The following is a 23586-nucleotide window of genomic DNA, read 5'->3' on the forward strand; positions in this document are numbered from 1 at the left end:
TTTATTTCACACATTCTATTATTTTATTTTTCATAGATTTCAAAAATGGTAACATCCATAACATGTAAAAAATCAGCTCTAACTAGGCTGCAGTACTTATCACATTACTACTCAATACCTTCCGTCCTAGTACCACGAATCTTGAACCTCTCCCTCCTTTAGAATGTTGTTTCCAAGAAATAAAACAAAGGCTGGAAATTGACTGTTCTCTATTTCTCGTAATCGAATATTCAAAAAGTGTTGATGTTTTTATTACAACTTTTCATATTCAAATTCCAAAACACAAATAAACACATTCATGCCATAGAATATTTCCCAATTCCTCGTCGCATAATTCAAATAAATCAATTTTTTGTATATGTAAATAACGAGAAAACCACGAGAACTCACATCCCTCAGCGCTCTCTCGTGGCAAGAATGTTCGTGTTCGTCTTCATTTGGAAGTGGGTTGGGACACAGATTAATTAGTTGGGGTTAATAATTTTCTATTGGCAACGCTGGTTATTTGATTGATTGCCTATTTGAGGTTATGTTTGAACAGGTTATGAATTCCTTTAAACGAGTTGTATTTTAATTCAATTATTTTTAAAATAAACGATTATGGACGCCTCAAAGACTGAAATGCTGTCGTGCTGTTTCAAATCAGAGAGTGGAGAAGTAGCTGGTGACATGATGGAATTACCTCTAGACTGTACTGTTCAACAACTCACACTGATTTGTAATGCAATTTTGCATCAGGAGGATCCTATGCCGTATTTATTCTACGTCAATAATACTGAAATAACAGACTCCTTACAAAAGGCTTTGAACGTGTCTGACCTGAAAATTGAAGGAGTTGTAGATATAATTTATCAACAACAGGCAATTTTCAAAGTTCGTCCAGTGACAAGATGTACAAGTTCTATGCCAGGACATGCTGAGGCAGTGATTTCAGTCAGTTTTAGTCCAGATGGAAAACATTTAGCAAGTGGTTCTGGAGATACTACAGTCAGATTTTGGGACGTTAATACACAAACTCCAAGTTTTACATGTAAACAGCATACAAACTGGGTTTTGTGTATAGCATGGTCTCCAGATAGTATGAAACTTGCATCAGCTTGCAAGGATGGTAAAATTAATATTTGGGATCCATTTACTGGAAACCAGCTAGGAAAAACGATGGTAGGGCATAAGCAATGGATTACAAGTTTGTGTTGGGAACCATACCATAAGAATCCCGAATGCAGGTAATTGAAAATATACAAAATTGATAGGTATACCTAATTGATTTAGAAATGTCGAGTTTCCGGTCGTTGCTGATCTCAAATTTTTGTTTACTATTGTGTCAGGTGTAATTTTCAATCAACTTGTGAATTTCAACAACTTTTGATTGTAGGCTATTGGCAAGCTCGTCAAAAGATGGCGATATTCGAATATGGAATACGGTATTATGTAGGACAGAACTTACGATTTCCGGTCATACAAAGTCTGTAACTGTAGTTAAATGGGGTGGTTCAGGACTCATTTACTCAGCATCTCAGGATAGAACTGTCAAGGTATGGCGTGCAAAGGATGGGGTGTTATGTAGAACTCTAGATGGACATGCCCACTGGGTTAATACGTTAGCTTTGAATACAGATTACATTTTGAGAATAGGTAATATTTCTAAGAGATATATTTGTAATGTAAATAAATTATTTATATTAGGATATATTTAAGGTGCTTTTGATCCTGTCAAGGACTCTGATAAAGATACAATAGTGCCAGACAAGAAGAAATCACAAGACTTTGCTTTGAAGAGGTATTATGGGGTGACAGAACCCATTGGTGAGAGATTAGTATCAGGTTCAGATGATTTCACCCTATTCCTTTGGGATCCAGAGAAGGACAGGAAACCATTGGCAAGGCTAACAGGTACTGTTTTTGATGATCTTATCATAAAAGTAACATTATTTCAAGAGAAAATAATGAAAAAACAAAGTAAAATTGAGCACATTCATCTTTTATGCAAAAACAAGTTCCTAACTTCTATCAAATGTTCTAGTCCAGAGGTTTTTCGCAAACTCTTTTGTCATAGACCACTTTCAGAATTTTGCTGGTTTGGTGGACCCCCAAGGCCAAGAGGCCTTTTGGAAACCGAACTGGTGTTGGGTAATATGGTAGATAAGTCACTCTGAAGTGGATTGTTCGTTCATGAAATTTCGAGATGGCTGATAACAGTGCGATAATAATTGATGATTAAACCCCTGTTGACTTTTTGTCAATTGAATTGCCTTTTACTGAGTAGTAAATCATGCCATACCCAATATTGGAAACAGAAGCTTAAATTAAATGATTGCTAACAATGAAATAGAAAATGCATGTGTGGTGAAATATTTGGGAGTGTTGATTGATCAACAAATAGCATTCTTAAAGGAATTTCATCTACTCTATCCAGATGGTCAAATTAACAATCTACAACACGTTCTACCATACCTTACTTTTGGGTCTTAATAATACATGAGACTAATAAAAAGAGTTGGAACAGCTTCAGAAATAACAAAACAGTTATGAGAATTATTTTGGAGGCACCATGAATGACATTGATCATTAATGTTGAGAGAAACGATGTCCCACAATTATGTATACTATTATACCCTAATATGGGTATACATATAAAAAAGACAAGAAATCATCCTATATTTGAACAGGAAAGGGAATGCTTTCTGATAGTTTTTCATGTACAGTCAAATCTCGGTTAAATGAATTAAAGGGAATAGCTTTTTTTAATAATGAATTTTTTAGTTAACCTATTAACACCTAAAAGTATCCTATTGAAATGGGTGTCTAAAGAAAATGTTCTGTAGGTTATACTTTGAGTTTTATATTTTGAAACAATGTATGTTAGTTACAATTCATTGTTCTATTAGTTACAAAACTCATGTATTGAAAAACCTGGTGATTTTTGTTTGTTTTTTGAGTGAGCCATTTCGGGTAACCCAGATTTTCATTAATATGAGTTTGGTTAACATGGGTTTTAATGTATGTGAACCTTTGTATCAATACTCTTTCATATATAACGTGTAGTGTTTTTGTGAATGATATGTTTCAATTCCTTAACAAATGTTTGGAGTATAAACTGAATAGGAAAAAGCGATTCCATATAATTAAATGTTTATAAATATGTTCGAAAGTAGTTGTTTCGAATGGGCTTTCTCTTCCAGTTTGTATTGGAAAGAAACTTCTGAGCATGAGCTACACATCTTTGTTATACACATCAGATTGTTTTTGATACAAGTAGCAATAGCCGTTTATTAGAAAGTCGGTATTTTGCAATCTTCAATTTCATCTTAGATTGATTTATTTTGATGTAATAAGTTGTGTTTTTGAAAAAGTTCACAATACTCAGAAGCTTTATGCATAGAGTGAATGAGTCTAACTAAATTGGAATCCCTACTAGATATGATCTTTCAATATTGAAAGATGGGAAAAAATATATTTTCTAAAAGATTTTATTTTTTGTGGAACAGTTGATGATTTCTTTGACAAATACCAAAAAGTACACACGGTATATTTACCAAGAAGATATCTGTGGATACATCCTCAAATTTTTTTCTTTTTTGAGTTCTTCATTTTTTATATTTCAAGGCAAGAGTAGGAAGTTGAAAAATGTTTTTGGCGATATTTCAGTAGTCATTTTGAAAAATTGCATACTTCTGAATGAAGAATCTCTTTGTACTTCTCTGACGTGCTTCATAACCTTCATAAGGGATAACCTTCTAATAGTTTCTTTTACTTTCTACTTTTTATAACAAAACGATAACTTTTTGTTTGTTCAAAGTTGACTTGACATTTTAAACATCAAATTAACTTCATTTTCAAAAACCAACTTTGGACTGGAAAAAGAATAATTGTTTTTTGTTTCAGGTCATCAACAACTTGTCAATGACGTCAAATTTTCTCCTGACGGTAGACTACTGGCCTCAGCTTCTTTCGATAAATCCATAAAATTGTGGGATTCAAAAACAGGCAAATTCATTTGTACATTCCGGGGACACGTTCAAGCTGTTTATATGGTTTCTTTTTCTGCTGATTCTCGGCTCATGGTAAGCGGAAGTGCTGATTCTACTTTAAAACTGTGGAATTTGAAAACGAAAAAGCTAGAGATTGACTTACCTGGTCATGGTGACCAGATTTATGCTGTAGACTGGTCTACAGATGGATTGAAAGTTGCATCAGGGGGAAAAGATAAAGTCTTAAGGTTATGGCAAAATTAAATTCAATAAATGATTTTTATACATATCATTCGTTTTATTGCGTAAGGGATAAAAATACAAAAAAGTGTGAACCCTACTTTCAGATTGGATAAAATGAAAAGGGTATTTTTTGGCCTTGACGTGTACTGCTCAGACTCTTCAAAGGTTGTTCTTCATTATACATTTTGTCAGCAGATTCTCTATCATCTGTAAAACTAGATTTTGTTTTCAATAGTACTAATAATTTATAGATCATTTTATGAAAACGGTCTTATATTGCTTGCTATTTTTCAAATAGTTTTTCACCGAGTCCTAGAATTTTCCTTTACGTGTGAAGATATACATAATGTTTGAATAATATTTTAGTTTTTGCTATTACAATAAATCTTTTTTCAGATTTCTACTGCTCTATTAATATATGAATGAAAGAGAAACTTCCAAAGGGAGAAAAATATATCGAAAGATTCTGGAAAAGTTTTTATCTAGCGATTGATTCGAGAAACAGTGAGAGATTTTCAAAAACCCAACACGTGTTTCGCAATTCAATATCTTCTTCATGTATAGACAAGCTTGATGAAGCTGTTGTATAGTAAAACGCTCTGCGGTCTTCTACAGAGTAAATGGATCTTTTTTTTACTTTCATACCAAAGGCTTTTTGCTTGAAAGTATCTTTCACCATTAGATGGAGTTCATTGTCGGTATATCGACAGCAAAGATTGCCATGAATATGTTCGTTATTAGATAAATCATCAATAGTCCAACCTAATTTTGATATACACATGATAAGTTACTTTATGCTTGGTTGAATAACCTGGCATGGGATAATCAAACCTCAATTATTTTTTCTGATAAGTTCAGCTTTAGCATTTTCAACAGATTCAATAACTTCAGGATCTAAATGTGGAAATTTTTGAGACCAAGTTTCTACACCAATTTTGTGGCTTGGTAAATTCAATTTCCTACTGTTCAGAGATTAATTATACTGAAAAAAAAAAGTTTTTGCTACTTGCTGGAATTCAAAATGAATAATACCGTTGGTACATTGGAACAACTGGTCCAGAAAAGTTCATTTCCTAGCTAATTTTTCATCAACCATGGAGCATGTTGATCCTTCATCAGAGCGAAAGTTTTCGTTTCACTTATCGGACCACGAAGAATAACCGATGGTACTTTCAATAGAGTGATCCTTTCAGTATCATATGCTCCATGGCAAAATTCATTTGGGGATGCTGGCTGCTTGCGAATTTGACGGTGAGTTGCATGAACTATCTCTTGGAACATGAAGGAAACTGTTGTTTTCTTTTACAATTATCAACCCCACATCTTGTTTTCAAAAAGCATCTATTAGCCATGTGACCTGTTTGTAAATATAGAAACCATTCTTTCTAATTAAGTGCTGAGTTGCTTCTTTCTGCTAGTCTTGATTGGAAAGAAAAATGGTAAATGCAAGTTTGAAAATGCATACTTTTAGTAGACTTCACTCCACTGTAACTAGTAGTAATGAAAAACAAATTTGAGGCATTAAAAATCATCAAACAATGCAATAATTTATTTTTTGGTTGTCAACATAAATAAATATGAAAAGTAAAAGTACTTTTGTACAAAAATCTCGTTGTATGGACAAGTCACATAATATTATAACTGAAGAACAGTTTCATATTTGTATGTATAATTTAAGTACATGTGGTTGAAAGACTTTGGTAATAACAAATTATAACAAAAAATATCGATAGTCTTAACCTATGTATTTAATTTTTCTATAACATTTACTGAACACGTTTTTTTTTCTTTTTACCCCAATATTCTTCACTTTGCATCTCACTGAGCCTTGACATAGTTCTTTGAAAAGCAAAAATTTCTTCATCTCCAGTGAAAATATTTGCTGCTAAGTCTTGATCCCCCATTTTCAAATCATCCATTAGCATTCTATTTTCATCGCTCATTTCTTTCGGTCTATCTCTGGGAATAAAAAATAATTGTTCAATGGGAACTTCTGCCGTAATTATAACTTTGGTTTTGTTGTCATATAAGGCATCTATAAGAATTATGAATCGTCTAGCTTCTGAACGCATTTTGATGAGATCTATTCTTGGAACATCCCTGATGATTATCGTGTGAAAAAATTGAGTCAAGTGCAAATAGTCGTTAGCACCAAGAGGTCTGGAGCACAGCTCTTCAAAAGAGGACTCCAAGACTCCTCCACAAACTTTTCCAAAACTGACATTTCTCCCTAGAATTGTAAAAGTCTTACTACGAACTATATCATTTTCTTTTGAAATAAGCACTTTAAAAATCTGACTGACAGTATCTATTGCAAATTTAGATTTTTCAAAATAATTTGTTTTGGTTCCAATACTTCTCAAACGATAATCTATGCCAGAATCTAAAGATGCAACTTCACAGTGGTTCTTAAGAATACCTATAAATGGAATAAAGTTTGAACGTTGCAAACCATTTTTATACAGGTCTTCAGGGGCCCTATTACTTGTAGCAACGACCACAACTCCATTATCAAACAAGTGAGTGAATAGTCTCTTCAATATCATTGCATCAGCAATATCAGTCACTTGGAACTCATCAAAGCATATAAGCCAGGATTTCTGAATAATCTTTTCAGCGACAGGTGGTATAGGATCAAACGGTTTAGGTTTTCTTTGAGTGTAATCCACAACAACTTCTTGCTTCAGTTCATGCATTTTTTTATGAACTTCTACCATAAAGGCATTGAAGTGCACCCTCGTTTTTCTTTGAATATTGCAACTATTATAAAAGAGATCCATCAGCATGGTTTTTCCCCCACCAACAGATCCGTAAATATACAAACCTTTGGGAGCAATTTGTTTTTTGGTAAAAAATTTGGTGAAAATGTTTTTCTCAGTAGGTTTGTAGCCTTTGATGTTATCATGTACATTTTGAAGCTGGTGAGCTATTTTCATCTGAACTTCATCTTCCTGTAGCTCCTTGGACATAATTTTGTTTTCTAAAATTCGTACTGGACCTTCTGTTAAAATCTCGTGCGAGACCTTCATCGAATAATTGGGTGCAGAAGAATTTAATTTTGTATAGAATTCATAAAATATAATTTTCCTAACTGAATTTAATTTTGCCATATTTATTTTGCACCTATAATACACGAAAATTTTCAATTTTGAAAGAAAATATATTGATTTATTATTTACCTTTTTCAAATGAATTATTTTTTTTCTCACGTACCCATAATAATCGTTTACGTAATTTGGCAATTTTAAAGTGTATTTTAAATCAACAATTTGCGCCATCTTTAGTTTTGTTAACTACATATCTTATGCCATGCCAGTCCACCAACTGCTGCGAACTGTTATCTGTCATAAGCATCTGTGATGTCATCATGACCAAATATTCTGGAAATATTCAAATCCATCTTCGGGTTTCGTATATTTCAAACTTTTCCTTTTCAGAAAAAGGGGTAATAATACGTGAAGTACGGAAATATAATAGAATTGAATTGTCCCGGTTCTTGAAGTGAATCCTGAGTTCAAACACTATTTCGATTATATATTAATTTGATTTTTATTTTCACCAGTTTGATGGATTTGATTTTGTGGACTAGTGCTTTAACTAGTATTTTTTTTATATTGGTGTTTTCTCCGGTATAAATCTCCTTTTCCGGTAGGAAATTTACTTGAATAGTAAATTTAGAAATATTCTTCCAAATGTCACTGATACCAACCTTGTTTGCAACCATACTTTCCCCCTTTCTGCAGGTACCCCCTTGTCAAAAATCGACTCTTCGCAACCCCCCTTCATAGTGACACTGGTTTTTCTATATTTTTCCGATAACGCCAGAATCACCTTCTAGTAATGGTTCTCTTGACCAACTTTCCTAATCGCTTTGAAAATTAAATGGAGCATCTATTACGTAACAAGAGGCAACTGAGAAGTTTCAGTGAAAGGACATCTTAAGCAACATAGACGACAATATGTCTTTATGACTTTATCTCATATATATGTCTGTCATATATATGAGATAATATATTTCTTCTTTTTGAAAATGTCCTTAATTTTATTTTTTCAAGCCCAATCCAATAGTTGTAATTGACCCATTTTAATGATTGAACCATAGATATGATAATATATATATATATATATATATATATATATATATATATATATATATATATATATATATATATATATATATATATATATATATATATATATATATATATAGACTGGGCGTGACGTCACTTTTATATATATTACATCTGCGGATTACACGTTTTGGCCACTGCGTCACAGTATCATGTGACAAATCAAATCCCAAAATTTTCACATGGAAATATGCAACACGTAAAAGTTCATGACGCTGTATAATGTATGAATGACGTAAAAGGCAGGACGTCAATATCTTCATCTTTTTTTAGTTGATGTAGTCAATGTTCTCTCTTCAGTGGCCAGTCCATATTCATTATTACGTCACTGGATTGAACAGAAACAGACAGAAATAACGAAATAACAGTAAAGGTATTTATCTTTGTAAAGTAAATTTTTGTAGGTCAGTTAGTTTTTGATTGAACTTTTATAATCTCAAGGGATGATACAGGTCTGTAGTTTATTAAGATTCTCTCCAAGTTTTTGTTAATTAGTTTTATTTTCAATTCAAGTGGAATAAACAGAAACAGTCGTCGCCGTTATTCAGTTCCAGAAACCTTTTTCTGACAAACACTTTGGACTTCTTTCCATAAATTTCGTCGATTCTCTGATCACTCTCTTCTGGAAGAGAAAATAATCAATTGATAAAATAAAGATAGCAATCAGGTATAGCAATTAAAAATGAAATTTCGGTTCTGTGGAGATGCAGATTGCCCGGACTGGGTATTGGTTGAAATAAATACATTGTCTAGAATTTCTTCTGTAAAATTAAAGCTTCTGGGTCAGCTGGTAGCCAAGGCGATAATTAACCCACCAATAGATATGGAGAAAGCTGAAAAATTGTTTGTCGATTCAAAAATGGATTGCGAAATAGACTTGAAAGCCTGTATTGCTTGTTTAACTTATATCCTAACATCTGCTGCAAGATTTAGCTGTGATAGCAGTGCTCTACAAAGTGAATTGCAACAGTTAGGACTACCAAGAGAGCACAGCATTTCTTTAAAGAGGTTATTAGATGACCAAATTGTAAACCTGACCAAAAAACTCCAAGCAGTATCTCTGAGAGTGAATCCATTGGACAACTTCAGTGTTAGAGTCGACAGTGACATTAATTGTGCTGTGCTGGATTTGACCATTAACGGGGAAGACATGTCAGTAACTTTAACACCATTCACTGTTAACGTATTATTAGAAAATTTGAAAGGAGTCAGGAAAAGCATGGCTGAATTGAAAGAATCCTCTTGACAAAAACTAAAGTAATTATTTCAGTTATATATTGATTCAAATTTATGGAAAGTAATTAAAAGATACATATGAATATAAATAATTATTAGAATTAATAAGGATGTTTTCATGTTGTACACATTACATGATGAAATGTATATATTTTTTCTACCGGGGAGCTGTCTGACTAGCTGATTTCTTCCAAGTCTCCAGGCAACACTGCAGCCTCATGGGCTTATTGCATTTTTCATGAAATTCATTCCAACATAATTGTTCTGTGTACTAATTTGTACTGATCCTTTGTTAGATGTTTGTCATTTTTTCTGGGCATAATTTGTGTTGTTCATTAATTACTCTTCTCTTCTGATTGCCTAGTTCTCATATGACATGATGAGCTGCCCATATCCCTCTATTGTTCAAGTGTTCTAAATAAATAATGTCCAGTGTTCCTGTATTTATTCTGGCCCATTCCCTGCTGTTTTCTTACAGCTCCAGTTCTTTTTCAGAGATCGTTTTTAAAAAGGTTTTCGTGTGCACATTTCCAGCTTCCTTCCTCAGTAATCTTATGTTTCTCAATAAATCCTTTTCTGATCTGGTCCCATATGCTTCAGTGGTAGTAGTGTTATTTGTGCATTGTTGGATTTGACAGAGAGGAATCAGTATCTTCAATACTCTTTATTGTTAATGTATTATCATAAAATTTGAAAAGTTAGAGAAAAACTATAGCTGGATTGAAAGAACACTTTTAATAAACAGTGAAGTTGATCTATAAAGAAAGGAAGTAATTCATTGATATAAATTTATTGAACATAATTCTAAGGTATACATGAAAATTACCATCAGAATTATTAACATTGGTTTTGGTTTGTACAAATTACATGATGAACGGTAAATTCTGTTACATCTACAGTGCCCATCTTTCCATTTTCCTTTTTCTTTTCTAAAGCGAACTTTGTTAGGAAAAACGACCTCATTCCCCAAAAAAATTGGTTGATTCTTACCTGAAATTGATCAAATGCAACAAAAGGATTAAATTATAATGAATACCTACTTTGTTTGAATGTATAATCTTTATTTTGGATAATTCCAAAATATTTGAAACATTCCTCCTTTCCTCTTCTAGATTCATTGTCCAAATCTTCATCTGAGATCAAATTTGAAACTTCATCTTTTGAGGTACCTTTGATTCTTTGAATTAAATTAATTACATTCACATCATGATTTATTTCTCCCAAAGGATTATTTCTGTTTGAAGGTTTATCAAGCTTTTTTATTCTCTTTAATACTTTTGATAGAGGATGTGTTGAACGTTCACTCTCTTGTTGATTAATTACTAGATCATTTAACAAATGTTTACATTTGAACATTGTGGCTTGAGAACTCTCATCAGGAAGAATGAAGCAAATAGAATGATAATTTTTCATCAACAGAGAATCCTCCAGAGTGAAGTTGAAGGGAATTTCAGATGACATAGCCGACATTTCATCTGAACCTGAAACAAAGTATAATTTTATGAACTTTATATTGAAAATTATTATAGATTTACCATTATTTCAATCATTTTCCGTGAAACTAAGCTGGTTTTATTCATTATTTCAAATATTCACTAATCCCACTTTCTACTCAAGTAAAATATTTTATTACCAATTAGTAAATAGGTAAGTATAAAATAAACCCATTCTAGTGGTCCAAGTCCAGGAGATGGACAATTAAAAAATCACTCTGGCGATCCGATTGGGTTAGCAGTGTAATAGTGGAGAGTAAGAAGTTTTGGAAATAATACACTTTATCTTGTTTGGACATTTTCATATTTCAGGGTACCTTATCAATATGGTAATTATTGAAATTCATATGCCATACATGTGATCGATAGAAAACTCAAAAATAAACGAGGGCCCCAACGGTGGTCTGTTTGCAAAGTCAAGTTTCAATATCGACTGAGAAAGAGAAATCACGAAATGGTAGTTGGAGGTATTCTTTGAAAAACTTTTTTTGTGGGGGACTCAACACTTGAGTATTTTAGCTGTTCACAATTTGTGGCAAAAGTTTTGAAGTGAATTTCAGGTTTTGAAAACGGAAAAGTTTATGTTCCGAAACATCAATCCTTAAAGAAAGCTAAGTATAAATACACAATTTTTCTGCTGTTTTTTTTTTTTCAATTTGAAAGCAAAATTCATGAATACTACAAGTTACTGACTAATTGGACTCTTCAGTGTTTTATATTACTCAGTAACTTTTCTGGGCGAACTTTTCAGTTTGCTCTTTATTACATTTCAGTAGATTATATTGATTTAGCTTTGTTCATTTTTTAGATTGTGGAAGGCTATATACCCCAAAAACAGTAAGTTGGAGACTTCAGAACATTTAACGATTTAACTTTCAGACTTTGTGTTGCTGTCTCAGCCATGGGGATATTATCCCCAATATCCATAGTGACAAATGACAAGTACACATAGTATCGGAACATGTCAGTACCCACCGTCATGCAGGTGGCAGTCGTTGTCCTCCTTAACAATTAAGTGGGGACGAGTTAAGTATTGTCTAAAAAGAGGAGTAAAAAAGGATTAAATATCGAGATTTACTTTTCTTAGCCTTTAGTCTCAACACATACCATCCTTGTTCTCATCATCAGAGTCCATGGTGGAATGTTGCTTTCCCTATTCTCAAGTAACCGAAACTTATGATGACTGTCATGCAAATGCGCGTTTACTCAGCGCACTCGATTCTCCGATAAAGGGACCTCTTGTCACCTCACGATAATGTATTAAGTGGTACATGCGCGTTCTCCAAATGTATCAGAATGTCTGGTATGGAGCTTCCCAAAAAATGCCTTTTAGTTTGAAAGTAAATTAATATTACCAAAGACTCGTGAAACGTGCACGCTAAACAACATATTGTTTCAATAATGATATTTTCAAATGATTGTTGCCTTTCATTCATCATTGGATTTCATTTTATTAAGGGGGCCTCAATTGAACTTGACAAACTGATATTTTACCAAATCCTCAACATTTATTAGATACTGTATTAGAATTATCTAGATACTTGCAAACTTCTGCCAAAATCGGTGTAATCATGTTTTACACTTCTCGTGAACTAAGCTACCATTCCTAGATCTTTCAGTTATAAGAAACGCCGATAAGGATTAAGAATTTGATGTTTATAGGAAGAATACTAGCCCTTTCAGATGTATTCCTAGCGGCTCCCACTATTGTTCACAATGAAAAAACGGACTTCACTTTCTTGTACATAGGCTGGTTACGTTCTCCTTAAGCAAAGAAAGATACGATATCGAGAAGAAAGTCATTAAGAAAATACCTGAAAGTAACGGGTTTCCGTCAAACATAAGTGGTTGTTGAGTCAATTAGGAAACGAAAATTTAGAAAGTATCTGCGTTAATTCTCGACTTTTCAGAAGGATGGACATTCAAACTTGACAGTGTTTTCATAGGAACCACAATATACCGACAGACTGATCCGATTATGCGAAAAATTAAAAATCGTCAGGCTCATCTTGAATATAATATATTTGAACATTTGAGTGCAAATTCAACTAGGCAGACTACCAACATGCGCGGCTATAATATAAATGTAAAAAATTTAGTAAAACATCCAATATTCAATATCAGAGGTGTTTCCTGGCGTTTAATCGTTTTCGAGCGTGTATTCGCGTGTAACGATTCGTAGTAAAATCATTAAAAAGATTCGCCAGGATGGAATGATTTAATTTGTCTCAGATGTCAATTCAATAATATAAACAAACTTTTCAATTTTCTCTAATCTCAATTAGAATCGGATTTTTGCATATAATTTTTGCCTAAATGTTACAAATGTAACTGCGTTTTTAACACCAGTGTACTAGAATTCTTTTTTTTAATTCAAAATATGGACCAAGTGGCTATTCCGACAACTGACATAACATAACGTTAAATTCCGTTTCAAAACCAAATTCACGTTAGTTTTGAATCATCACGAATGTGTTTCAAAACATAGTTGATGTAATGCATCGTTTCAACGCAAAAAATCTTGAATCAGACGAATAGGTTTTGAATATATGAGCCCCAGAAAATGCCTCAGACAAGGATTTCATTCGGAGCACATATATTATTTCTATGTTGGATACTATTCTACTATGTGTATTTGTTATTAGTGTTAGCTGTCACATGTGAAAAATGTTTCTTTTGTCCATTCTTGGGTTTAATCACTGATGACATATAATATGAGTCTTTCAATTTTACCGAGTTTATTAATATGATACTGTTTTGGTCATAAACATCTCTGTCTAGCGCACATACAGTTGATATTGTTCATCTTATGACAATGAGTACTTCAAATTAAATCAATAAACGCATTGGTGGCTGGCATTGTTGCGTATTGTGGTAACATCACGAGAAGTAGAGTGTATTAACATTTCAATGATTTCCATTATCATAGGATGGTAAATATCAGTTACCATGTGTACTTAATATTAATGCTGTATGCCTAAACTACTGAATCATTTCATTAAAATCTAATAAATTCTCAAAGTTTTTCGATTACGATCACAATAATTCCATACCATTACAAGTGTTATACCACTGTTACCAATTATGAAATAATGTAAATTGATTGAAACACCCTCTCTCTATGTTAATGGCTTTTGCCTCTATTGAGGCGCATTGAGCCAGGGTTTTCAGATTAATATGGTCAAATGACTGAGATAGCAATTTACAACACAATGCCTTCACAATATCTACGTTGGGTCGGAAAAGGAATACTCGTGCTTCATCAATTTGTTCATTCGATGTTTACTACACCGACCATCCTAACCTTTTAATGAAGAATTGCTGTCATTTTTGAAATTCACTAAGAATGAAAACCCCATGTTCAAAGTTTATTTTCATAAATTTCGATTGCACTTTAATTAATCTGTGAAACAATATTTTTTATTCAATTGTCAACTCTAATGTTTGGCAAAACACTAAACAGAGCTATTCCCAGTTTAAGGTTTGAATTTTTGATTATAAAACTTACTGTCATCAATTTGGTTTTATAGTTATATACCTATATCTATCTCTTCGATGTAACGAGTGCGAGCGATCATCTAAACAAGAACGCTCGATGATTAAATGCACATGTTACCTAATTTGTATCCCGTTTTTACTTGTAAAAAAAAACGTGTTTCATCGCGTATTTTATTGATGACATGTGTTTTCCTTCGTCGACCCAACTGTATCAGGATTTGTTTCTTGTAACCACTTTTGGGTATCGATTAGATCTAGAAATGATGAAGTTTTGAAAATGACATTACATAAATATCATTGCTTCTTCTGAAAAATTGTTAACCATTTACCTCGACAAAGACTGCTTCTAATAATATCACATTCTTTTGATGGGCATTTAGAACAAGGACGTCCGATTTGGTAGATGGGAGCCCCTATAACATTGCCGGCAGGACCATAATTGCAAATAAAACGATGATTATAAACCTTATTATTTTTTGATTCTTTGAATACGGATAATGCGCAACCAACGTATTCAGTTTTTGCCCAAACCAGTTGGGTATATTGTCCAATCACTAATTGACCCCGTCGTATCCTAGAAAGAAAAAATATTGTTCCAATAACATTTTACCGAGTAGCAAAATATTTATTCAAGAGTAATAGTAAGGTATTTCTTGCTTTTAAGAAATACCTACCTGGCGTTCTATATACTATGCAATATTTGAAAAAGTTTCTTCTCTCAGGAACACCGAATTGATAGTTACGAATATTAAAGCAAATATTTCAAGAAAACAATTCGTCAGACCTTTATTTCATTCCGCAGAACAACTTCTGAAAAGTCTGAACAAACATTATCTTCACAGTACCCGCGGAACTACTACACAGTAAGATAGGTAATAATTGCTTCAGCTAGTTATTTGTTCATCACAAATTTTCATTCGTCATTCATGTGTATCAAAATTTAAAGGAGATCTAGACTTGTTTATCTGAATCTAAAGACTCCTCTAACTCCAGACTTCTCAAGATTAAAATACTCCTCAACTCTTACCATAAGTTAGTCCGAAAGAACTTTTTTGGATTCCACCCGATGCGCAAAAACTGGTCTTTCTAAATGTAACTAACCTCTTAGCTCATTGACAGATCTAATTTGTGACATAGAACAGTAAATTATCCTTCTTCTGTGGTCAGAATTTTCGTATTGGTTTGCTCTGAGTCATTTGTCGTCTTGAATCTCAGAGTAACAAAAGACAAATTACTCTGAGTCTTGAATCAATGAGAGCCTTGTCCTAAACAGATAGCGGCCTGTCTGAGCGAGAAAAATACTTCAAAACTTTCCCGCGCTCGGACGTGGCAAGGCTTGAGAAACAATCAGTATTGTAAATTGAGAGATGATTTGTTCGACAAGATGAGTATTTCATTTGTTAGTCCCACAAAGTATTGTACAATAACATAATATTCAAGGTAATTTTTGGGTTCATGTTGAGAAAAAACTTCATGCCCTAAACAAAGAGTGCTTAAAATAAAAAAACAAAAATTTTTATTATGACTTTAGAATGACTGTAGATATTCATTTTATATTTTTTGCATAATTTTTTTATTATTGCGAGATTTGCACTGAATCATTCTGAATAGTAATGTAATATTAATGTGTTACGCCACTCCACTTTTTTGAAATAAAATTTAATTTATTTTCCAAATGATCATTCCTTCCGGAGCAAATCTGGTTTCCTGATTTTTTTCATTTGAAGTACATTAATTTTTGTCTCCCCAAAAAATCTCCCACAAATTACAAATACAATCATATTTTTAAAATATTAATCTCCTGCAAATATGCATGAATCTGGTCTTTTGTAACAACGTACAAATGAATGAATTTTGTTTTTTATACGAAAATTCTACATCAAACGAAAAAAAAAAGAGACCAGAATTGCTCGGAAAGAAATGATGCCTTCAGAATCAGTTTTCACTTTAAGAAAAAGCAATTGCCTGTCAGATTTCTCCGTCTGCATGGACGCCATTTATGTTGTTCAGGAAAAATATCTTCAAATATTATGGTTATATAAGAAACGCCCAAAATATGTCTAAATTATGAATTACATACCGTTTATAAAAAAAAACACTTAACTCTAAAAAAGCTTAATAACTTTTTTATAGAGAATTTTAAGATGAACAATAAATTTATTTTATTCAATTTTGTGATATGTAAAACTATCAAATAATTTAATTCATCGTTCGTTCAACAGAAGGTATAACTTTTATATCGAATAAAAAAGTCCAATCCAATAATATAGTTGTACTATTCAGGGGTTGTTCCACAAGATGAAATAAAGATCCAGTAAAAAACTCAACCGACTGAAATTTCATCAGCAGATGAAATGCGACTAATGAGAGTCCTGAATTGAATTACTTTCCAGATGGAGACACGCCAGTGAATTTAGACCGCAAGCCTTTGATAAATTTTTAGGAAGTCGTACAATACTTCTTGAAAACGTATGATTTTTATAGTTCAGAAATGAAAGATGAGAATCAGCCTTATGCCGTCAGTTGTAGATGATGCACGTAAAAATCTTGGAATAGTGTAAAACTGTAAACAATAACTCTAGGGAGAAATAATCTAGCAAACGATCTTACACAGCTTTTATAAATTTAGATACTTACTACGAATGGAATCCTTCCTAACCAAAGGTCGTACAAGAAATGGAACAGAAGGTTTTTAAAATGTTATTGTCAGAAAATTATCAGGTCTAAACTATATTTTTTTATTTGAATCATTCTCCATTTTGAACGAAATGGCCCTTTTTCCTTGAGTTTTTCGAAAACAATCCATCCCAAATGTAAAAATGTTTACAAAACGCTTGCCTGGCATTCAACTCACATGATACTCATGATATTAATAAATTTTGCGTAAAGTTGGAAGAACGACTTGACCCCGTTAAACTTTTTATTTGTGGGGTTTTCTCATGTCGCAGTGTAGGCGAATAAGTCAAAAACCACAGCCCTCCTCAAAGCAAACATAACCCATGCCATCGGTCAAATTCAGCCTGATTTATGCGCCAGAGTCATGGAAAATTGAACGTTTCGGATGCGCTCCACCCAGAGAAGTCGTGACGGACATTTGAACGATGTTATATTCCACACATAATGGCATCAATAGGTCTTTCGAGCGAATGAAAAATTTCGATGATATCTCACACACTCCTTGTTATTTAAATTAAAAGATAGAAAGCGCTTCAGTTGTTGAGAAATAATGAAAATGATTTTTCTACAAATGTTGAGAAAGTACATAATAATTTAGTTACCCACCGTACTTATAGGGAATGTCAAAAACGTTTCGCTCGCTTTTATAATAGTATCAAAAAATTACCCAGAGAAATACTTTATGTCGCTTGGAATCACATCTGAAACTTGCTTATACCAACTCAAAATTAAATTAGCTAATTCAGGCAGGTTGGAGTTGATAGTGACAGCGGTTAGTATGTTTTGACCAACATCAAATCGATCTGAAAAATATCCACTTAATTATACTGAAGAAGAAAGAATAATTCAATGGAATTGTACCTGTTTTTCTACAAAAATCGTGTTGGAACGTAGCGTTTATATTGACACATTGATCGGCCCATCTTTGTGCCATTAGAGATAACTCCTCATCCCACACCTGCAATCAAATAACGTGAGATTAGGTGACTTCCATAGTATGAAGAGAAACAAGGAATAGGTACCTCCTTTTATCACCACTACTATTGGACTCTTGTAATATGTGATAAAGAGCCGGTTGAGAAAGAAATTTTATATTTTATTATTACCGTTGATTTTTGTTATCAAAAGAGGTACTTTTTTCTGGTATTTGTGTTTACGTTACTTACACCCCTCCACGCTTATAGTTTGATAGAAAAAAATTGCTTACGTAGTGCCACAAAAATAATTTAAGGAGAAATAAATCTTGTAATTATGGAGGTAAATTAATGGTGTCTCTTCTGCAAAAATGATTGCTGTGAAATATGATGTGGAATTAACTAAAAATATGGAAATCCAAGAGCAAAGTGCGGCATGAAAAATATGATCAGTGATACCTCCCGGGTTGTGTGCCCAAGTCGCAAGCTCCCTTCTTACGGAATCATTTCCGCAGGTTTGGACCTGGCGACCCTTTCCTTCCGCCCCCGTTTCTTAAGGAAACTGCCCTCAATCCAGCTGCTAGGTACTTCAGCAAGATTGATATCTAACCTCTTTTGGTTGGAAACCAGCCTTTAGGTGCTTTTATTTCCCTATTTAACTTCGCGTTTTAATTATTATTTGGCTCTTGTTTGTCGCGGGATTCCTAACTGAATTTTTGCATGGGGGCCCCCAAAACTAACGGCGGCCAGAGTTATAGTAGTCGGGCGTTTCTCAGTGAAGCTGAGAGAATGTGATTTGAAAAGTGAAATCGCGGTTTTGCTGAAAGAGAATATATGGTTAGTACACTCTAGAATGTTATACTTGCCAGAGCCGCCTGACGGCGACTCGTGGGGGCGGTCTCTGGTTTTGTTTAGTCGGCCTTGGATGTTTGTCCCTTTCTCGGAACCTGGGGTCATCCATGTTCAACGCATCGTGTAGATCGCGAAACGCTGGATTTAAGTGCGATCTGATTCTATCGAACGTGCTTTCTGCATGTTCTCTCATATACACGTCCACATATTGCATGTCCAGGTCTAGATCTCTGTATATGAATCTGTTTGGTATATAGTACGGTGCATTTACGGCGGTCCTTACGCTCGTATTCATAAATGCTTGAATCTTCTTTCTGTATGTCTGCGCACACTGGCGATAAAGGAGCTATTGACCTTATAAGTGATGCCAACTGCGGTAAAATAATGACATTTGACAATTCGACATTTGCTAATGAATAAATACTTATCTTTCTGAGTTCCTTCTGTATTTTCATTTTTGGTAAATGAGAAACTGATTTTCAGAATATGTCAGAAAAGAGGTTTCCAGCCGTCCTATATGAAGTTGGGGCTCCAGAATGAAGAATCAGCTATGTAGAAATACCAATTATGTCCCAAAAATGAAAATGCAGAAGGAATTCAGAAATATAGGTTATTTATTCATTTACTTACGATGCACTGTTTGGAACCTTTGGTGTAGTAATGAATATTACTGGAGTTTTTTCCCAACACCAAATCGTTATTTTTAACACCTCCGCTGTGTTGAAAATAACGATTTGGTGTTGGCTAAAAACTCCAGTAATATTATTTATTCATTAGCAAATGTAAAATTGTCAAATGTCATTATTTTACTGCAGTTGGCAAATATGGGGTCGCATCACTTAATCGTTCATTGTTTAAATAATCAGCTGAAAGGGTAAGGGAGCTGGACTCCAACCTGATTGAACTGAAGATGACTTTCCACCGTTCATTGTTTATTTTCACATGAATCACTCTTAATTTGTACCGAATACATTCCGAACAATTCCGAGCGTTCGGAAGCGTTGCTTATTTTGTTGTGTTGTGGTTACACTATCGTCAGAATTTCAATTTTCGTGAATCAAAAGTTGGTACAACTGTCGTAGAAATATATTTAATATATTCAGCTGAGTATCTAAAAATTCTTACCAATTGAGACATATCAGCTGCTGGTGGTTGGCCACCCAATCTTCCTCTCGTTTCTCGTCCAGATGCGACATGATTGCGGATGTCGTTGTGAATATCGACAATGGATTTTTTCATTTGATCAGTTATTTCTATTTTTTTGTAATCTAAGCAATTTGGCCCTGGCCCCTCCTAGAACAGACATAAACTTAGAGGGTGAAGCCAGACTTGGAAAGATAAAAAAAGACAAATCATTTTCGAAGTGTGACAAAGCCCAGTTAAAATTTTGGAAAAATTGAGTTCATGAAACGAAGTTAAAAAATCTGAAAACTAAACAAATTCATTTCTGAAAATCCCATATTTGAAGTTGTCATAAGTAAAAGCGTAGTAGTGAGCGTAATTTCGAGAAACATGCGTTTGAAGTTGAAACTTTACTATTAAAAATCGATATAATATTTATTTATTTATGTATATACACGGGCAAGCCCAATTCAGATATAAGTAGTACAGTGTTATGTTGTACTTGATGCAATATAGTGGATTGAAAGTAAATTATAAGAATAACACAATTTCAAAGTAAAACAATAAGTAGATTATTTGAGAAAAATCAAAATGTATAACAATATTAACTATTATTATTCTAACAGGCAAGTACCACTAGACAAAATACAACAACACAAGCAGAGAGTATTACATAGCTAGGTGAAGAATATGGTTTTTAAAGCGGGAAACTGATGTATTGAAGATTTGAAGGTTATTTAAAGAGTTAGTTCTGGGAATAAATCTGTTATGTGAATAATCAAATCTGTGAAAAGAAACGTTTGCACCTGTCTAGTTGAACGACTGGGGACATGTAAAGATATTTTGGAGAGAAGCTCGGGTTTGAAACTCAGTCCGTTGATAATTTTGAATAGAAGTATTAAATCTATGTTTTCTATGAGCCTCATGAGAAGGTATGTTCAAAATGCATTCCAATGCAGTATAGTCATAGTACACACGCAATATATCGTAGGAAATTGTGCTGTACGGCCTCAAGTTTCACTTTGTATGTAACGTAATGAGGGGACCAGACTGTGGAACAATAATCGAGATGAGATCTAACTAGGGAAAAATAAAGAGATTCAATAGTAGTGATGTTGGTGAAATCAGGGGTGGTTCTTTTTATAAAGCCAAGCATCTTCATAGATTTTTTTAATTAACAGCGGAAATGTGTGATTTATAGCTATTTATAGCTATATAAGTATAGAGTCTAAGATCACACCTAAATCTTTGGTTTCAATAGCAGAATGTAAGGTCCGATTATTTATACTATATTCGAAAGTGATTGGGTAATGTGTTCGATGAAATTGAAGAATTTGGCATTTGGATGCATTCAAACACATACCATTTTGCGAACACCAGTTATATATAGGCAATCTATATCGTTTTGTAGACACAATGCATCAGTTTCACTTTTAATTATTTCAAAACATTTTAAATCATTGACAAATAGTAAAGCTGCGTTTTTTTGGAAAGAAAAATTACATTAAACTAAACGTTTTACTATGAAGTAACAAAAATAAAAAATGTTGATATTTTTTGCCAACTTAGTCGGTTTTAACTTTCAACAATACCAAAAATATGCATTTGAAAAAAAACTACTGAAGCAATTTCAAAATATCTTTTATCGAAAAGTTGTTTTATAACGATGAAGCGATATTCAATTCAATTATCAGACTAACATCGATTAACATATATACTTATTGCCTAATTTAAATTTTTCATCCTTTCTGTTTACTTTATTATCCTTCTTTCTTTGTTTTCCTCTGTACAGATGGTACTTTTTTCAGTTTCTTTTGTGAGCCATCTGTACGTAACAAGTTTTTATGTGTTGAAAAAAATGTTGAAATATGTTTCTCCGTTAACCACTATCGCCCTTTCACGAACAACAACTTTCTGAAGTTTAAACTTTTGCGAATTCGGGATTATCGGGGTATTACTTTTGAACGTGCGATTTCTCGCACAATAATACGCAGTAACGTTAAAATAGCGGTAGATTGAATGAGTAAAACACGCCATTCATGCTAACCAACCAGCTACCGTCCAACCAGAATAGTTCATCTCATGATGATATCAACTTGGTTGGAGAAACGTGTGATGAAACTGCTTGCAGAGCCCTTCCTTGCAAGGGAATCAGCAGCTTCATTTTCTTTCATGTCGATTTGGCCAGGAATCCAGATCAGAGACAATTTGTTGAGTGTTCGTATTGTGGGTGGATCATTTTGGCAGTTCACTACCACTGTCAATGTTATTATTTACTAATCAAAAAGCAGCAACAGGCACTTACTCTCCGACTGGAGCGAAAAGTGAAATGAATTTTTATGAGGGACAACTAAGACCTCTCTTCTGGAAAGGTAATTAGTAAAAGCGGGAAGCAACAGGAGTCGACAATACCGACTAAGGAATGTTTTAAACTTGAAGACATGACGTGGAAGATTGAAACACTATATGATCAGGAAATGAATCGCGTGACTAATAAATTCGTTAGAATTGTTTTTATACAATACCAACAGCTGCAATCACGTCACAGAGATTGGCAATGTTGCAATAATATAAATAGCTGACATTTCATTAATAATTGATCAATTGATCTCAGTATCAGTTCTTAAATAAGTATCAGAGTATCAGTAGTGTTGCTTTCAAGTACTATTCCAAATCTAAATGTTTACAGATATTCACCAATTTGGTGAATATAAGAACCCATTTGATCTCCGAAGATGAACATTTTTAATATCGTTGTTGACTGTCAGTATTAAAGGACCTCAAGTCCTTAGGACTTTCGATGAGATATTTTTGGGTTAACATTTTTGCCCCGGAAAAAAATATAAAAAACCGTTGTTCTCTTCGACTAATTTGCTTTTTATCATTCAATCCTAATCCCAATAAGAGTTTCATAATGTTGTTTGTTAATTGCAAATGCATGTTATAGGCTTGTTAAAAAATAAGTATCGTGAAATATTCCATAAGTGTCGCAAAGTAACCCCGCTTTATGGTCTGGAATGTAACTAACCAAGCTACATCTACGTGAGTTAGCTTGATTTGAATTTCATTCTTTTTCATTCCTTACAATTATTTCAGTTTATTTCTACTCCGTCAATTATTAATATCGATATTTTACTTAATGTACATTGAGTAATGAATCAGTGAAGTTTTGATGAGAAGTAAAATTTTAGTTACAACTTATATTACAAAATATAATTGTTGTAAATACTTACATTGAACAGGCACATAGTGTGGGTCCCATTTTCACATATTTTGCAGTAATCGGTCGCAGAAGCTACTTGAAATACAATTATTAACTGTATCAGAAAAAACATTTTTCAATACTTTAGCAGTTGTCAAATAACAGATGACACATGTTCATATACAGGATTTCCAAAGTTTGAGATTTTTGATATATTTATTTCCTTTGTTCCATTGACTGAAGTTATAT

General features: G+C 33.3%; 4 protein-coding genes across 12 annotated transcripts; 2 read left to right on the forward strand and 2 right to left on the reverse strand.

The window, feature by feature from the left end:
• Window positions 1-600: 600 nt before the first annotated feature.
• Nle (notchless protein homolog 1) lies at window positions 601-4258 on the forward strand. The gene is made up of 4 exons (XM_023160034.2): window positions 601-1226; window positions 1376-1635; window positions 1699-1893; window positions 3886-4258. Exons 1-4 carry the CDS (start codon window positions 601-603, stop codon window positions 4233-4235), a joined length of 1431 nt encoding a protein of 476 aa, XP_023015802.1. The 3' UTR covers window positions 4236-4258.
• On the reverse strand, window positions 1703-23539 carry LOC111505261 (venom allergen 3). 8 transcript variants are annotated; one of them, XM_023160036.2, is made up of 8 exons: window positions 23369-23537; window positions 20139-20306; window positions 18109-18205; window positions 17915-18050; window positions 14901-15145; window positions 10927-11061; window positions 10621-10749; window positions 10355-10570 (listed from the first exon to the last, which is right to left on the reverse strand). In XM_023160036.2, the coding sequence occupies exons 1-8, from the start codon at window positions 23468-23470 to the stop codon at window positions 10356-10358; spliced, it is 1227 nt and encodes a 408-aa protein (XP_023015804.2). In that variant the 5' UTR covers window positions 23471-23537; the 3' UTR covers window position 10355. The 8 variants fall into 8 exon arrangements, with proteins under 8 accessions (XP_023015806.2, XP_023015805.2, XP_023015808.2 ...); XM_074174284.1 differs by having other exon boundaries at window positions 10355-10565; window positions 10621-11061; window positions 23369-23539; XM_023160035.2 differs by having other exon boundaries at window positions 10621-11061.
• On the reverse strand, window positions 5749-7548 carry LOC111505263 (putative ATPase N2B). Of its 2 annotated transcripts, none has more exons than XM_023160041.2 (2): window positions 7394-7548; window positions 5749-7337 (listed from the first exon to the last, which is right to left on the reverse strand). In XM_023160041.2, the coding sequence occupies exon 2, from the start codon at window positions 7322-7324 to the stop codon at window positions 5981-5983; it is 1344 nt and encodes a 447-aa protein (XP_023015809.1). In that variant the 5' UTR covers window positions 7325-7337; window positions 7394-7548; the 3' UTR covers window positions 5749-5980. The 2 variants fall into 2 exon arrangements, with proteins under 2 accessions (XP_023015809.1, XP_074030391.1); XM_074174290.1 differs by having other exon boundaries at window positions 5749-6173; window positions 7428-7528.
• On the forward strand, window positions 8966-9688 carry LOC111505264 (COMM domain-containing protein 4). Its single transcript, XM_023160042.2, has one exon. The coding sequence runs from the start codon at window positions 9027-9029 to the stop codon at window positions 9588-9590; it is 564 nt and encodes a 187-aa protein (XP_023015810.2). The 5' UTR covers window positions 8966-9026; the 3' UTR covers window positions 9591-9688.
• Window positions 23540-23586: the final 47 nt, after the last annotated feature.

This window comes from Leptinotarsa decemlineata, unplaced genomic scaffold, assembly GCF_025532065.1.
Source record: "Leptinotarsa decemlineata unplaced genomic scaffold, Ldec_3_MD MMD2_tig00000576_RagTag_RagTag, whole genome shotgun sequence".
NCBI classification, from domain to species: Eukaryota; Metazoa; Arthropoda; class Insecta; order Coleoptera; family Chrysomelidae; genus Leptinotarsa; species Leptinotarsa decemlineata.